Source organism: Pollicipes pollicipes, unplaced genomic scaffold, assembly GCF_011947565.3.
Source record: "Pollicipes pollicipes isolate AB1234 unplaced genomic scaffold, Ppol_2.1 Scaffold_4881;HRSCAF=5763_pilon_pilon_pilon, whole genome shotgun sequence".
NCBI classification, from domain to species: Eukaryota; Metazoa; Arthropoda; class Thecostraca; order Pollicipedomorpha; family Pollicipedidae; genus Pollicipes; species Pollicipes pollicipes.
Window position 1 is genome coordinate 41,504,118 of NW_023596576.1, and position 17,202 is coordinate 41,521,319.

The 17,202-nt window shown below is 48.0% G+C and overlaps 1 protein-coding gene across 1 annotated transcript; it reads right to left on the reverse strand.

Annotated features, from left to right (window-relative positions):
• Nucleotides 1-1,095: 1,095 nt before the first annotated feature.
• LOC119101164 (uncharacterized) lies at nucleotides 1,096-4,107 on the reverse strand. The gene is made up of 6 exons (XM_037224442.1): nucleotides 4,085-4,107; nucleotides 3,538-3,640; nucleotides 3,186-3,326; nucleotides 2,551-2,670; nucleotides 2,017-2,220; nucleotides 1,096-1,451 (listed from the first exon to the last, which is right to left on the reverse strand). Exons 2-6 carry the CDS (start codon nucleotides 3,634-3,636, stop codon nucleotides 1,308-1,310), a joined length of 708 nt encoding a protein of 235 aa, XP_037080337.1. The 5' UTR covers nucleotides 3,637-3,640; nucleotides 4,085-4,107; the 3' UTR covers nucleotides 1,096-1,307.
• Nucleotides 4,108-17,202: the final 13,095 nt, after the last annotated feature.

A 17,202-nucleotide genomic window follows, 5' to 3' on the forward strand; every position in this document is an offset into this window, starting at 1 on the left:
AGTGCGGCTTCTCCCACCGGAATGGCTATTTAAAAAACATATTCTGAGCTTTTCAGAATGATTTCGAAAGAAATTGGTTTTACCGATTAACCTTGACGCGTCTAAACTTAAAAACTAAAAAGTACAAAATGTGACATAATCCTCTTAACATCGTACTAAGATTAAAAGTCGGCTTGCTTGTTCAGCAGTCAGTCATAACAAGCTAACTGAGAGCTTTGTAATGAGACGCTAAGTATTTCACCAAAACTTCTCTGCATTCTAGTCTCGCACCACAGCACCCCCTGACGATGCACCTACCCTCTCTGGTGTCCCCACGGCGGCTCTCGACAGCGGGGGCCGCGAGCCGGGGACCGGCCCTGCGAACCTGACACTCGACACTGCGGCGGCGGCGCGCCTCCGCCGCACCCCCGCCCCAGCAGGGGCGCAGGACACAATGTACAACTGCACTACAAACAAGCTTCTATGTAATAGTGTTTCTAATACGAGAGCCCACCAGAGCTCTATGGTGGGCTATAATAATATTTGCATCAGTTTGTACCAACTGTGTTCAACACTTCTCTGCACTTGCTTTGATTCTGAGGGGTGGCAGAGCCAATGCCGCACCTTGTCACACTACTTTGTCCATGACGTATATATTATGCTAAAGATTGTGTTGTTTGTAAAAAGCTGTGTAATCTAAGACTTGCAATCACAAAAAGATGCCAAAAAGTTAATAGGGATGCATATTTATGTGATATTTTAGGATCCTAGAGGCTGGATATTAAGAAAAACTTTCCAAACGACCTTCTGGAATCCAGTATCTTGTTTTGACAAATGTCGGAAGATCTTTCAAGATCTAGACCTTTTAAAAGTTGTGTAGAAAGATCTCTTGGATTTTGGATCTTTGGGAGATTCGGCCGCATGTCTGGTTGTCAGAGGCAACCAGTACCCGAGGACGGCCGAAGAAACAACTGACCGAAGTGCTGCATGCCAATCAACTACCGTGTGTAACTCAGCCGTCTGCATCAGTAGAGTATCCTCTGGCTTTTGGTTACAGTGTGGAACCCCACACCACCGCGGTCGGATGGCATATTTTTCGTCAAAAACATACAAACATTCTGTGTAAATGTTTTATTCAAGGCACCGATGCTCCAGTACATCACCAAGAACACCGTACCAAGGAATAAGATCTAAAGGCCTCAAAAATGCCCCACCAAAAGTACAACGCCCAGCGTGCGTCGAACGTCTGTTTCAACTCTGAATGTTATCAGAACCAGCTCCGGCTGAAATGGTCACGAGGAGTCTTTCAGACGTTTCTTTGCAAACCTCTAGAAGTATCCGCGGCCCTGCACAAACGATAAGGCGATCGTCTGGAAGGCCTCATCCTCATCAATCTCAAGGCCCTCGTCCATCAGCATCGGCAGGTACTCCTCCCGGAAGTCCTGTTTCATGCAGGCCTCCACCTTGGCCATCTGTAACGCACACCACCAATCAGCACCCTCGTCCGAACACGGTCCTAAGGTGGCGGTCACTGAGGGTGTCCTGTCTGTTGCAGCCTGTAGTTTAACATTAGGCTATGCATGAAGCAGGGTGAAGAACACATCGACACCGGACCAAGTTGGACCATGACGAGGGTCCTTAAAAGCAGCCTTAGACGAGTCCGCGACTACGACGTTCGATGCCAACGCTAATCCCTCGTTGTCGATTGTGCGCGAGCTGGTAGCGATGAATGCAATAGTTGCATGTTATTGATAGTGTGATCAGATATACATATATATATATATATATATATATATATATATATATATATATATATGTAATCATATAATCATATATTCTTACACATATATATATATGTATATATATATATATATGTACATACACATATATATGCATATATATATATATATACATATATATATATATATATATATATATATATATATATATATATATATATATATATATATATATATATATATGTATGTATGAGCCATAACGCAAGCCAGTGGCAATGGCACTGGGCGAGAAACCCACCTTAATACACTTGAAGAAGGCCATCTGCCTGCCGAATCCGGGAGTGACCGGTGACTGGTCGACCAGCGAGCTGGGCAGGCATTTGGCAAAGTCGTTACACTTATCGAGTCCCTCCTCCAGGTCCTCCCTCAGGCTTTTTGTCAGGTTCATGTCAGCGATACGCTCCTTCATTGAAGGCAGATCAATCTGGTTCTCAGCGTCCACCTGAAATGGGATAAAAACGGGTGAAGAGACCCAGCTGCGTTTGTATTTTTGTATTTTAGGGTAGCTCGAGTGTCTAAACGAGTGCAGGAATCCCAGAACGAGGTCATAAGAGCTCTTAAAGAGCTAATTTGTTGCTTTAAGAATGCAGGTATAAATACATGCAATGCCTTATTTCGATTGGCTGTAATATATCATAGGAATTAAGAAAATACACCAATCGGAAATGTGTAAACAGCACCTGCCAGCATGTAGCTATCCTCACAAGTTTTGACACGAGTTGTCATGGCATTGAATTACTTCTATCCCGTTCAGTTGCTATCTTTTACTCACAAATTTCAACTCCTTCATGACGCAGGTGACGTTTCCGATCATGCTGGAAATCCTGGCGCGAATCTTCTGCAATTTCTCGGGCGTGAAGCCATGGTGGCTAGATCTCTTCCGCCGAGACTCCTGCGAAGGTAATGACGAGATGATGTTGGTGAGAATCAAACGACCAAAGGTCAAATATGATAGATGTGCAAGTGCCCTGGATTGAGCATTGAGCGATAGAACTGTGAGCGTACGCCAGCATAAGGTCGCGAACAGCACTCGCCTTGAAGGACCGCACAGCATGTTTCTGATGTGAGCTCCCTTTCATAGAGTTTACGCACTGCTCCCCCCTATCGCCTCGGAACACTGTCAAGGTAAGCTCTGCTCACTGACTGCCTGCACCCTGCCCACTGACAGCGACATGCTGAACACACGGACACTTGCGCTATAGCCCCGGTCGACCCCCCTGTGTCTGCCCGCCCTGACAGGTCCTGTCTGCTATGGCAGCTGCTGTCCGCCAGTCCTGACAGTTACTGTCTGCCCGTTAGTCCGTATCTGCCTGCCCTGACAGTTTCTGCCCGCCCTGACAGCTCCTGTCCGCCGGTGAGTACGTATCTGCCTGCCCTGACAGTCCGTGCTCGCCGGCACCTACTGACCCCGGCTCCGACGATGGCGTCGAACTGCGCCATGAGCTCGGGCTGGCCGGCCGGATCATCCGCCCTGCACTTCTCACAGGCGGCAGACATCTCCTCCTTGAAGGAGTCCATCACCTGCTCGCCGAAGCAGCTCTCGGCCATCTGGGAATACGCGACCGCGATGAGTTGGCGAGGGCTCGGTGGAACGGTCCGATGATGCGCCGGGTCACTCACCCAGGCGAGGATGACACCGTGAAAACAAACACCCGGCAACGAGAATGACACAGCTGGTGCTGGCCCCCAACTGAGCACGTTCCGGCATATAGCGGACATGATAGTGTCATCGATACACAGCCAGTTTTCACGCACTGACCTTCATCATGGCATACTTCTTAATGAGCTTCTTTGGCACATACGCGGATGCCACACAGAGGCAAGCCAGGGCCACGACGTGGATTTGGACCAGCTTCATCGTTCTGGAAAACAACAATTTCGTGACAAGAAATTACAGCTCGGTGACATACAACATATTATCGCGTGATGAACATGTTCCACACCCCTTGTATTCACGTTCTGATCTCGAACGCATGTCATTTCGCACGAACATGACAATAATACACGAGATACAGAAAACATGCTCGTATTTCAATATTTGGTCAACCAACTGTTGCCGCTTTGCAACAAGAACTGGAAACCCTTGTGAAACCCTGTCCTTTTACCCTCTAGATGCATAAGCATGTCCCCAGTCACCACTTATAATGCCTGTCATTAACTTTTCCTTCTTTTTTTTGCTTGTTCTGAAGTTCCGAACAAAGAGTTACCGCAGTTTTATCTGCCGCCAAAGTGCAACAGCGGCCCAAGCGGAAGACCAGCTGGGATGTTCCCCGCGTCGTAGACGGAAAACAACAAATTCAACTCACCTGTCTTTCGGTACGGCCGTTGGTGTCTGAACAGTTCCGTGACGTCCGCTCGTATTTATACCGGCTGCCTGGAGCCCGATGGCGCCCAGCAACAGCGGCGGGCCCAACGAGTGACGTCACGACCGAGCAGCCTCACGCAGCGCATCGGCGACCGTGTTACCGGAACGGACCTGTTCTCCAGCACGAGCAGAGCCGAGGTGCTTGACCTCAGGGATCGCCAAATACCTCCGTATGGTGTGCAGCCCATCGTCAATTTTACAAAGATCACGAGTGTTATGAAGACATGAAAATAAGCGCGTTTAGTTGATTATTTGAAGGTTATGTAATTTGTTGCATTTCACCAGATGGTAAACAATGTCATCGCACATTTCTAAATGGCATGGGAGATGATGTGATGATTTCATGCGATTACAGGATCTGTATTCCATGGATTAGCAAATTCGCTGACCGATGATATCGGTGCGGACTTAGTAAAAAGGTAGCGAAATGTGTTTTAAAACTTTTAATGTGAATACATATCGTCCAATACGGGAATTGCTCGACATATTGTGCGGAAAATAAGTTATTTTGGTGGGCGTCGGGAGTTTCAACTTTGCGCTGGCTACAGACAGTGACGTAGCCAGGATTTCACTCGAGAGGGAGCCAAATTGGGGTATAGTGCCTCTTTCAGCCAGGGTTGCCCCATTTTGTCGGGATAAGACATATTTTGTTCGTGTATCTTCTATTTCGGGAGCCTTTTTACGTTTAGGATTCTATTTTGACCCCCGGAGTGAGCATTCCTATGCTTTAGAATTCCTACGAGCGTCTCAAACTAATAAAAGAGTACTTCGGGCTTCAGGATCAGTTGGCCCCCGCCAACTTTGGGGAAGGGGTCATGACCTTAAAAGCCCCCCCCCCCCCCCCTCCACCTGAGGAACGCCGTTGACTACATACGAGTGTGGATCTGGAGTAGAAAGCTGTGATTAAACTATAGCAGATGTGCACCCACCTGCACTGACGTAGAAAGTGCTTTGTTCCGCAGCCGCAATGCATCAGCAAGCGCTGGGTGCACAGCATCCTAACACACACAGCCCACCGCCGTTCCGCATAGTTCGCCCTGGGTGGTTTCAAGCGGGTCCCAGATTACAATATATGCACTCTGTTAAGTTGCCGATTTTACGGTTCGCATTCGTAAGAAGGTGGGAGCAGACGTCGATTTGTGTCGCTTCTTGAGCCGCAACCGGTGTCAAAAAGCAATAATTCATCTATGTCACACGCCTGGAATTATTACTCGTTGTTATTTGAGTTTTTTCCTCTGTAATGGCGGCTAACTACTTATTCAGCATTCCGTAATGACTCGATATTGTGAAGTATTCTATTCCGCAGCGTTATAATATGGAATGTGGAAACGACCAAATTGTGCACGCGTTGGGGTGGCAAGCGACTGGCCAGTCCCTCCCGCCGGTAAAGGCCAACCACCTAGTCCTTAGGGAATGCTCTGGTGGTTGTCAGTGGGTTAACAATGCATACATCGGGGACTTTCTCGACTATGGATACTCTCCGCCCAGCGATCCCTCCACGGAGTTGGCGCGGGCGCTGGGGCGACGTTTGTTTTCCTGTTTTTGGTGCATATTGACATCTGCAGCAGCATGGTTAACGTTGTATGCACTGCATTTCAGGTAGATGCATGATGTGGTTGTTGCATATTCTGGTAAGTTTTGGGGCCATTTGGCGCCATGATGCTGGCACAAGTTAACGTATGTGACCATTCTGCTTGAAGTTGTGATTGGTCCACAGGTGGCAGCACCAGCCCCGCATTGAGCGTGTAAGGGCACGGACTAGTCTGTTTTCCATGCGTAAGGTGGTATGCATCGGCTGGTGGATGGAAGGCGCTTGATTCGCGGCACAGAATACATACAAATGATTATACACGTAACCAGGACTCGCGGGGGAGGGAGTCACTGCTCGTGGATCTCAGCATGTACCCACGATGCAAGTTAAAAATGTTATGGGAGGTCAAACGCATCGAACCCGCTTATCGGCTTTCTTGCTTTGTGCTAAATCCTCGCCACGCCCCGCTTGTCTGGGACAGGCTGCATGCGTGAGCTACGAGTGGACCGAGAGGCCCCTCGAGAAAGGGACCCCGACCGGGTGCCCAGTGCACACTCCGAGGGGTTCCTGCGCGGGCTAAAGCTCTGTGGTTGGCCTCTCAGGCGCATGTTGTCCTGCCTCATCGTTATTCATTCTCCTTCATTTCATAGTCCTGAAATTTGCATTACTGGTCGGAAGTGCTCTAATCTAAAGAACCAAGCCGAAGGTTGCAGAATGTTGAGGCCATTGGCTCCGATGCGTGCGGATCAACACTTCTAGAAAGACACGAGTAAGAGGGCTTACGCATATCTGTACAAAAGTCACTTCAACGATTATTGCATCTGACAGATATGTTTATTCCTTCTGATTTTATATCAGGAGCAGTTATTGCATATAGCAACGATGATGATTTCTAAGTTTGTTGGACTAGTCACGTGACGACCTTTCCACGGGTTCGATCCGCTCAAAGACGAGTCGTCAAATCTGCTGAGCTCGTTCAAGGATTATTTCAATGATTTTCAATGTCCTGGAGACTCCACGAGGCGGACTGGGAGCCGAAGTCACAAAGCAGATTACGGAGGGTCTACCATTGGAGGATGGCTGTGGGCCCGCCGAAATTGCGACAACGAAGGACCGGACCGCGGCGATGGACCCAAATGCAAGCAATAATTACCGATGGACGGTGTGCTGTGAGATGGGCCGGCCTCCATGTGGTCGCATGCAGATTATCGTTTTTAAGCTTAGACAATGCTGCAAATAATCTACCTCTGTCTAAATGGTCAATGAGTAAATGAGGCACACAATTCATGGCATTGTTACAGGGACTACCGGACAGTTTCGACATAATTTCACCCTTGCATCATGAACACCGGAAGAATTTGTTGATTTCGGTTTACTAGGTAATGGCGGGTCCCATAATAATTCATCCTGGGAATCATGTTGAAGCGTCATTGCGGGTTTCTAGTCGTGCTGCTATATTGAAAGATAAGAGCAACGGGCCTTTTTCATAGGCAGTTTTGGGGCGCATCAAGTTTGTGTGCGTGGACAAAAATGTATCTGATGTTGCGTGAAACATATGTTCTATCGTATGACCGGCTTCTGAAGCGCCAGGTTACCTCAGCACTACTAAGGCTTGCTAGGTTTGATATATTTCTCATCTCGCATGACCTCTATCTCTTTTCTAATATGTTCACTCACCGAGACATATTCGCACTATTAAGTATTGCTCAGTTTTTGTCTAGCGTATTCTCATTCTGTTGACTCACATACTTGGGACTGCTATATTGAAACTGAATTTACGTTCGTTAACCATGTTTTACCTTAATTGATGCGTCTGTCATTTGCAAACGATAAAAATAACCATTTTCACGAAAAATTATTGCGCTGAGAACGTTGTTAATGCGTTTTAGGAACGTTTTAGATTTTAGCTGAAGGGAATCATTGCGTTCACAGAAATTTACTGTCATGCGATGCCTGGGCTAGCAGCGGTATGGATCAGTCAAGTGTGTTGTAGGCTGGCCGCGACATTATTGTTAATATTACAGTCGTATGGAGGAAGGCAGGTTTTTAAGGCCATTCGATGCAAGGATCATTCGTCGTGGACCATGTCTATGCGAGTTAGCGCTGCAAGTACTGCAAGCCTAGTAACAGGGACCCGGCCAGGTTACGTAACACTGTTCTGTCGCGTCTGCTTCAGATATGCCACCCAATCTTCCTTAAAGTTTCGAAAAGTTTTGGTGGGAGGAGACATGGCATAATAGTTGCCAGCACAAACATGACCATGCTTATAACCAACAGACCAACTTTATAAACACAGTCATCCTTATGAAAAACATAGTTTTATATCTCTATAATGATTTCTAGCTGAACATCGCTCCTATAGTTTTTTATCTAAATTACCCGTCAGTCCTGAGAGCGATAACAGTCATGGAATAACGTCCGATGTTTCACACTTTCCAGGGACAGTAAATAACAGTATATTTTGTACGGAATGAGTCATTCTTTAAGCAGACACAGAAAGGCCTAGCAATGTGACAGCAGCGTAATGTCTCATTGCTTGAGCAGCCTGAAAGACTTACCATTCGACTAACGTCATCTACTATGGTTTCAAAAGAAATGGCAGTCACCTGTTTCGTTTCTTGAGTCTTTGAATGTCATAAAAACGGCATATCTTGTTTTGTTCCGTGATTTGTATTCTTTCTCCTGAGGGTATAACCAGAGCCCAGTCTGCCTCAAACCAGAATGGCTTTAACCCCTTCAGCTACCTGGTAACCACGATGCCTGTGAGATCTCCCTGAATTGTATTTGGCAAGTGAAGTACAGTTGCGAGGAACATTATGCATGTAGATCAGAGAGTATTACTAGCCTCATTCCCCGTAGAATAACCAGGAGAATAGACAAATGGACATGCTAATATTTTGGGCAAATGTCTTCATCGAAACGAATGTTCGTTTCGATAAAGGCATGTACCCAAAATACCGATGTCTCTATCTGCTTTTCTCTTAGTTATTCTTCGAGGAATTAGGCGATTAATGCTGTCTTATCCATAATGATTGGATTTCACTAAACTTAATGTCATGGATGCGATTCGTCTTGTGTATTAGGTATGTGACTTATAACGGCACGGTTAATGTGATAGAAATCCAAAAATGGTGCAAGTTTGTTTTTGTACCGTTGCGTGGCGGACACAATGAAGCCAGATGCTGCAATCAATTGAAGAAGAAATCACACCACATCACAATCATCAGTCGCTTCGTTTTTTTTTTCGTTTTTTGTTCTGTTTTTTAGTGGCCGATCACCGATCTCAAGTGACCGAGAAAGTTTAATACCGCATAAGTTGCCATCAATGGCTTGGTTTGGTTTCGGAACGCCATGTTTGTCTCTAATTTCTCGTAATTTAATTAAGGTAAAATTACATATGCGGTTCCCGGACGGATAAGGTGAATATCCCTAACGGATACCAGATGGCATAATATCCAGATCGAGTAACTGTGACAGAGCCAAAGGTGGGGAAAACGCCTTTGACCGCAGCTTCCAATCATTCGCAATAGCCAGGGCATACGTCTGTCCCGATAGCTCAGTTGGTTAGAGGGCCTGCCCTCCTACCCACCTACTCGAGGCAGAGTGGATCGGAAGACAAATGCCAAAAACGTCAGGATCAACGACGATACCAAAGAGCAGGAAAGCGGAAAAGAGGTCCTTAAAATATCAACCGACTTGAAGAACCGCTTGATCAACACCACTGGTTTACATCTCTGCTGGCTCAATAAAACATTTGGTATTGAGAGGTCTTACGTTCAAAAGGATCTGTCAGATGCTGGAATGGAGAACCGGGTGGCAAAAGGCGGCGAAGATTGCAGGTCAGCAGGCAGCGGCTTAAAAGACGGATGTTACCGGGATGGCCGACGACGGGAAACAGGAGGTTAGCATCACCATAGACGACGAGTTCTACCTCACCGCGAACGGCGGGCAGATGACAGCACACGTAAGCTTCTATGCCCACGCAGATGGCGCCGTGCCCCTCGAGGTGGTGCTCTGGGAAGAAGGAAAGTACCCCAAGGAGCCACTGGCGAGGGCTGCCATCACTGGGCGTAGAATCACCGCACCTATCATTTGTATTATTTATTTTTTTAGGGGGGCAGACGTGGTCGGCCAGCAGTACCATATCACCTACGTCAGGGTGTTCATGCGCCATTTCTGAACTCCCTCTGCCCCTGTTAGTACACTTAGCGCAACATGCCCTTTTGACTGCACCTGGCGGCCACAAAGCACGCCTGGAAGATGCTCCATCTAGCCTGGTTCGGAGAATGTTATTCTGGACGCCACTGCGTCGCTGCATGACGCATGACGCTCGCGGCTTCTGTGTTCTGTCCAGGAATATGTCTGGGAGTATAAGACTTGTGTAATAGTGAACAATGCTCGACTTTACGACTAATGATTTCCGGTACAGACTGAACATTTTGGTGCTGGTGTTTGAGATCGCGTGAACAATGCGATAGGTTCTGTTATCGTTTGTATGGCAGGTATGTTCTCATTTGCATCGTGATAGCTGAAAATCCAGTTTCATGTGATTCTTGTTTTGTGCTGGGATGTGGGCGTTTTGGTTGGATGTCCTAGCCCCTAGACTGACGTGTAAGATGTTTCAGACGTCGATCAGAATGACTGGGATAAGGTATCCACAGTGACAGACCCAGAACCTATTAATAAAATAATTTGGGTCGATGCTCTATTTTTACTGCAAGAGGCGGTTGGCCCCAGTTTCGTTGTAGTTCACGTGAGGGCTTTTGGAAACTTGATGTGAGATTTCTGGATTGTGTCAGTGCACTGGCGTTTTGCAGTGTTCTGTTAGTATATCGTGTTGGCAAAGGGTAAGAAAGGTAGGATTAAATAGCGAGTGTGTGCCAGTTGGGTAAGATGGTGGAATGACCTTATTTACCATGAAACCGGGACGATTGTTCTGGAAACTTACTTTGTAGTTAGCAAATGCAAATGGCATAGCAATTTTAAGAAATATGCGTTCTTTAACTACGAAATCCCGTCAAAGAGGGCTTAAGCACCACGCAAACATCCATACTCGTCCAGTGCGTCCCGGTGGCTCAGGTGGTTAGAGCGCCTGCATTCCGACCCACCCATCCGTGGCGGGATGGGTTCGAGTCGCTTTAGGGCGCTCGCTATTTGCCCTTGGCAGTTATGGCCTGCAGCCGGTGGCAGCGGTCGCGCTAAAGGTCAGTTGACGTCAGAGGGCAGGACGGACCGTACCGAGCATTGCGGCACGTTAAGCTTTCGCCACTAAATTCTGCCGTTGCCTAGAACTGCGCGATGGGATGGTGGGGGTCAGGGCTCACACAACAAGCACTGCTTTGCGTGAGCGCTGATCCCAGAAATCCATTCATTCAAAGGATTCGGACCAAATTTATAAAAATTAAAAAAATACTGTTGGCATTTTAGGACAGAGTAAGTGGTCTTAAATACAAAAAAGGTTGCCGTTTTCGCTGGCGTCGTGAAGTAGACACATGTTTGGTTACCTATACTAATTGCAAAGCCAATATTACATAATTTTATTAATATTACAGAAAAGTGCTGATTGAATACTTGAAACAAAAACGGAAACCAGAGACATCCAATTTTAATCTATAACGGTTCACACTTCGTCATAAATCGTGAATTTGGCACTGCTCTAAACTGTCGCAGATGCGTGCTGGCGGGGCTTCATGATCTTCACAACACGAGAGAGCTCACATTATTTGTGTCGTCAAAAGTTCAACTAGCGTCCATTTCTAACATCCCATGCTGTTGTGCGATCACTCAACATGATCTCCTCCCAGCGGCTCTGTAGCATTTCTTCAGACACAGCTATACTGCGCACGGACAATAGCTGAACTATAACACGCGGGCAACGAACTCATTAGCTTCATCCGTCGCGCCATCATGGATGACACGACAATATTTCGTAGGGAAGCGAACCGCTGATCTTCCGTCGAGCCAAGGGCGGCCGGCCAATGCTCTCGCATGTTCGCGGCTCGCCGGCAGTTCCCGGCCGCTCATTTGCATAGAGAGTTCCTGCCCGGAGCCAGCACGATCGTCGGCGACATGACCGGCGGTGTCTGGCGCTCGTGCAGCGCCTCGGGCGGTCGTGTCACGCTCACTATGGTATCGTGGCGATTTGCAGGCCCGCGCTCTATTGGCAATGGCGATCGACTTCCGCCGGCGTGGCAGCTCGCCGGGCGGCGATCGGCGATTGCTAGCGGCGATCTTTCTCTCGTGCTACAGACTGGAGAGCAGCATATCCTGTTCCCTTCGGGGAGGCTTGCAATCGACGAGGTAACAGCCGTTGGTGTACCAAACACGGTCGCACGCTTAGCGAGAGTTCTCGTGGTCCAAAAAATTGGCGGAAAGAAACATAAACGGCTACATGAAAATGAGGCAGATACCTGTTGGCATCGAAGAAGTTGGATGCCTGTCTACCGCCAAGAACACGCATGGAATGTAATCAGATTTCTTTAGTTTAAGTTGCTACTCAATGCTATTTCAGTATGTCACGACTGACAGAATTTCAAGAGTTTCGGCTACCTTAGAATTACGTTTGAAACATTTTGAGAGATTTTGTTGGCAATATACAGCGTTTTTCAAAAGTTTCGATGGAATTTACTTTCGATGGCAGAGCGGCCAAATTGCGGATGCAGCCTAACAGTGATTCCTTTTGTCACTAAAAATCGCCGGACTTAGTGGACACTGACAGCGGTGTCATGAAATATGTGCTACCGGAAAAAACTCATGCCGACAGCAGTGCTACGATAAAACTCCTAAAACAAGAGTGCTGCGGCAAAATCTCGCCATTATTTTTACTCCAAAGCTTATGCAGACTTAATTTATACGCGATATTGCTTCTACCACAGCGAACTTATACACAATAATAGTGCCAGACGACAAACTTACGCATCAAAAACTCGTTTTCGTCATTACTCTACTGCGAAGTGTTAACACAGTAATTACTCATACGCTAGAGAAATGCTATATATAGTAATGCTATACAACACTTGTACTTCAAAAAAGCTACACCCCGTCTTTACTCACACTGCAAAATTACAGTCATTACTTATACGCGATATTTTTACCACAAAATCATTTACGCGGCATCAGCGTAACACAAGACGTTGCCCCCAAAATTTGTACTCGACACTAATCGTTTCTCTACTCCACTCTGCTGCAAAAACTAAACCGTCACTTCTTATGCGCAACATCATGTCTACTGCAAAAACTGCTCCTAGACATAAATGCTACACGAACAGTAACGGCCATATGTTCGCGCTATATGTTACAGCAATGGATTTATAAATGTTTGCTGTACACAATTTTTTAGTGCAAGTATTGTTGCGTGGCGCTAGCGTCGTGTGTACGCATGTGCAATAGATGTAATGTCGCGTATAAATACCCTACGACTTTTTTCGTAGAAGGAATGACGGGCATAAGTTTGTGAGGTGTACTTTTGTTGTGTAGCACTAATGCCATGCATATGTATATGCGGGAGAACTTATATCGCGTACAGATAATGACTTTACATTTCTGCTGTAGAAGTAAGTTTAAAAGTACATCTTTTCTTGAGCAACACTTAGGTCGCATATCAATTTGTGTATTCGAGGTAATGTCGCATATAAGAAACATCGGATTTAGGGATTGCTGTAAGAATAATAACTAGTAGAAATATATGAAGTGCAAAAGTTTTGTTTTGGAGTTTTGTTTCGTAAATATACGTTTTGGTCGCGCAACACCTATGTCGTGTATTCGTATTGGCAGTAGAAGTAACGCCGTAGCACTGTTGTCGTTTGGATTTTGTGTTGAAGCACCTATAGGGCAGATCCAGAATGGTCCGCTCATTAGTTCGATCAATTAAATTTTGATTTACGTTCGATTTTCGGGCGGGGAAAAGCTCTAAGTGCAAAGATCTTTAAAACTTATCGAACTTTGCTTTCAAAAGGTGTCAAAACAAACACAACAAAGCCTTTTCGCATTACAAGTTGCGTATATTTGCTTCATACCCTAGCATGTATCTTTTTTGCACCACTTTGACAACTTTGTGGGAGTCATGGCTCGCTTGTTTCCTCCTGGATCTGCCCTTGCTAATGCGAGCGTTAGTATACAAGCCTGTTTCGTTTCCACAGAATGGGAGCGGGCACCCCTCCGCATTGCTATGGCTGTCACGAACCGTCGCCATCGCCAAGCACATTGTGTGGATTGCTCTCGGTCATGGGGCTTCGGACGAGACCAGGGAACTTCAGCGGAGGCCAGGCCGCCGGCAGCTGTCAGCGGAGGCAAAGCAGCTGTCTACGGAGACCGGGCAGCTGTTTGCAGAGGCCAGACAGGTGTCAACGGAGCAGCTGTCTCCGCGGACAGCCAGACAGCTGTCTGCGAAGGCCAGGCCTCAGAGTCGGGATCGTGGCGTTCACGTTTACTGCCATGTGCGGCGATAGAGTGAAAGTGATGCAGTGTGCAGCATGGTTTTACAGTGTGCCGAATGATGGGCGATTATGTGCGCTTGAACTCACCAATTTAGACAAGCAGCACGCATCACGATAATCATCGTGCGCAAGGCTGTCATAATTATCTGTCACATCTCCTATGGCCGCCTCATCATCAGCTTTGCGCCGTCCAGTAAAGAAAGTGGGGAGACGCACAGCAGATGAAACGCACATCGAGGTGGAAACGGCGAGAGCAATCAGTAAAAGCAGGTGGTGAACAAAATGAAAGACACATCTGTAGCATCGTCCGCTGTCACAGCCCGACCAAACACTAAATCAGGTGCCACCGTGAGTATTTGCCCAATACCTCAGTAATAACAACAATAGCAATAATATAACGTCCGAGGTGTCCGAACACGTCACGCCCCCGCCACGCGCCACCGCCCAGGCCCACTCTCTCGCGCGACTCCACTTGCCTGGCGCATAGGCGCCCTAAACAACTGCCATACACCACAACATCACATACCGAAGACGTGCGGGAGTAAATCCCGACTCGCCAAAGGGCCAGCTGAAGACAGCAAGCCACCCCGGTCCTGTGTCCGCCGTGCCCCCGGGCAGAATGCTCCGCACCGAGCAGGCTCGGCAGTGTAGCGACCCCGGGTCAGCACGGCTCTTACCTCGAACCAGTGAAGCGCTCCGCGCCAAAGCCTCGGTAAGATGCATGGATAAATCCACAAACATTTCCGTCTTAAGTATTTGCAGCACACTTTTTTCTATTTCTGAAATAACCATTGTACCGATCTAACTGGCATGGGGACACATTATCTGTTAACCGAGATTAAGAGACGCAAATCATCTGCCGCTCGGTAGGTGAATGATGTAGGAACACTGACAATCTTCAAAATGATTTACCTAAAGGCAACACGCAACATGTACATATAGGGGTTAGTTGATCTGGTTCCTGGGGAAATCAAGGTGAAGAATGCTTACAATTTGTTCAGATGGATTCGATTTTTATTTCCAAAGGACAAACAAGATGTCATCGCATGACTGAAATGGTTAATATATTTGCCATGGAGCTTATTTGGGGTACATTTTCAGGGTAAACAGGGCACGTCGATGCTGAACAGTGCACGTCTGTCAGATCAGTGCTGGACATCTCAACATTGACTCAAATGTATAGCGACTCGTCCAACTCAGAACGGGACTCAGGTGCCACTTACTGAAAGCTCGCACCCAGCTCAGCTATCAGAGCATGCTTGGATGTGTTCAGTAGCCACGGCTCTGACAAAGATGGAGCAGCTGGTCTGGAGACAGTGGCAATGCACCTCACCACGTCGACACCAGGTATGCTGAGACTTGGCCAAGCGAGAATATTGTTAGAGTTGCCACAGCGGTGGGCAAAGCCCCTCACAGCACATCGGCGACAGGGAGCAAGGAAAATCGTAACCCATCACCGCCAGGGCCACCAGCGTTTTTTCAGTAGAGGTACAGCGAACATGGCCTTTTATGAGCAACCCATTGCTCAGAAGAAACACACAGCGTACGCCTGAAACCGTTTCTGAAAACATCACGCCATCGTTAAGCGCCGTACGCCGATCCTCGTCAGCGCGGAACCTAAACGTCACGGCCTCGTCGACGCGGGGTCTGGCGGTGCTGGATGGCACTCTGGCGGTGCTGGATGGCACTCTGGGAGACCGTGACCACTTGGTCGTTTCCTTGAAGGCATACGCGAAGGCATCGGTGCGTTTCCCCGAAGGCATCGTTTCCCCTGACGCATGCACGCGAAATGTGACCTGTTTCGCCACACGCATAACATCGGCATGATCCGTGAGGTTACACACCCCGCAGCATTCTGAGTGGCCGTCACAGCCGAAGCAAGATCGACTCTACCGCCCAGCTTCGGTCGGTGACCTGACGCTCAGACCGGCGCGCGCGGCGCCGTGGGCTCTCGCCAATCGCAGCACGCCACGCAGGGCTGCGCCCCGGCGCGTGGCGTCCGTTAAGGTGACCCGGTCCGGCCCTGACCCGACTGGGCCGGACCGGCTGAGTAGCCGGCCCAGTATCCAAGCAGGAGAGCGCAGGGTCACCACAGTGCCCAGCCGCGCGATAAACCCTTTCAGGTATATTGCGGACTGCACTGGCGCCAATGATTTGCTGCGTCGGAGTATCTGACAAAATTGCGGGGGTGCAGCAGCCTTGTGGGAAGGGGGGGGGGGGGGAGGGCACCCGGTTGACAGCGGGCCAGCTGCCGGTGAAAACTTCCCTATCACACGAATAAATCACCGAATTTGGTCTACTTGATTTCGTGGGGCATTATTTTTATTTTCCCTTTTGACTTCATGTGGCTGAAAGAGAAACACGAAGCCATTGAAAGAACAGGAACAAATACGGAGCATGTTGGCCATGAGTGTCTGACCCACAGGTCAACTCAGTTCAAAAGTGGTTATTGTCGGCTGCCGATATGCTAAAAAGCGCATCTACTTGCTCGGGTCGCAACAAACTACACCAATTTACGCACCGTGCTCAGTACTACCTTCTAGGAACGTGAAGGTCACGATTGCCTTGACCCAACGTCCAACGAAGTCCAAAGTTGTCCAAAGGGAGACAGTGCTGGCTTTATACCACATCAGTGTGAAGCGTGAGTAGTTTTGAAATTTGTTGACAGGTGATCATACTGAGTCGATAGTGCTCTCTATGTGGCACCCATAGCACAGACGGGTGGTTTTTGAGCGGGGCAGCGTCTGCCCGTAAACTTGTCGGCGTCTTGGCGCTCATTTACGTGGGCGCGTCCGGGGCCAGCTGCCTGGGTCAAACGGCTTCCTGCTGGAGGTATGGGACCAATGTATGCTGCATGCCGCGAAGAGCCTTCGGATCGAGCTGAGGACTCCCCCCCCCCCCCCCCCCCCCCCCGTTTCACCAGAATGGACAGCCGGTAGCCCGTGGGCACCCCACGCAGTGTTGTGTACCGAGTATGTTTGACATGCTCCTGATATTCCTGATTAGCAGGCATGCACAGAGACATTTAGACGAAAACGAAGTTCGATTTTGTCATGATGTAGGGCCATACGGAGTAAAGATTCGGCAGTGACG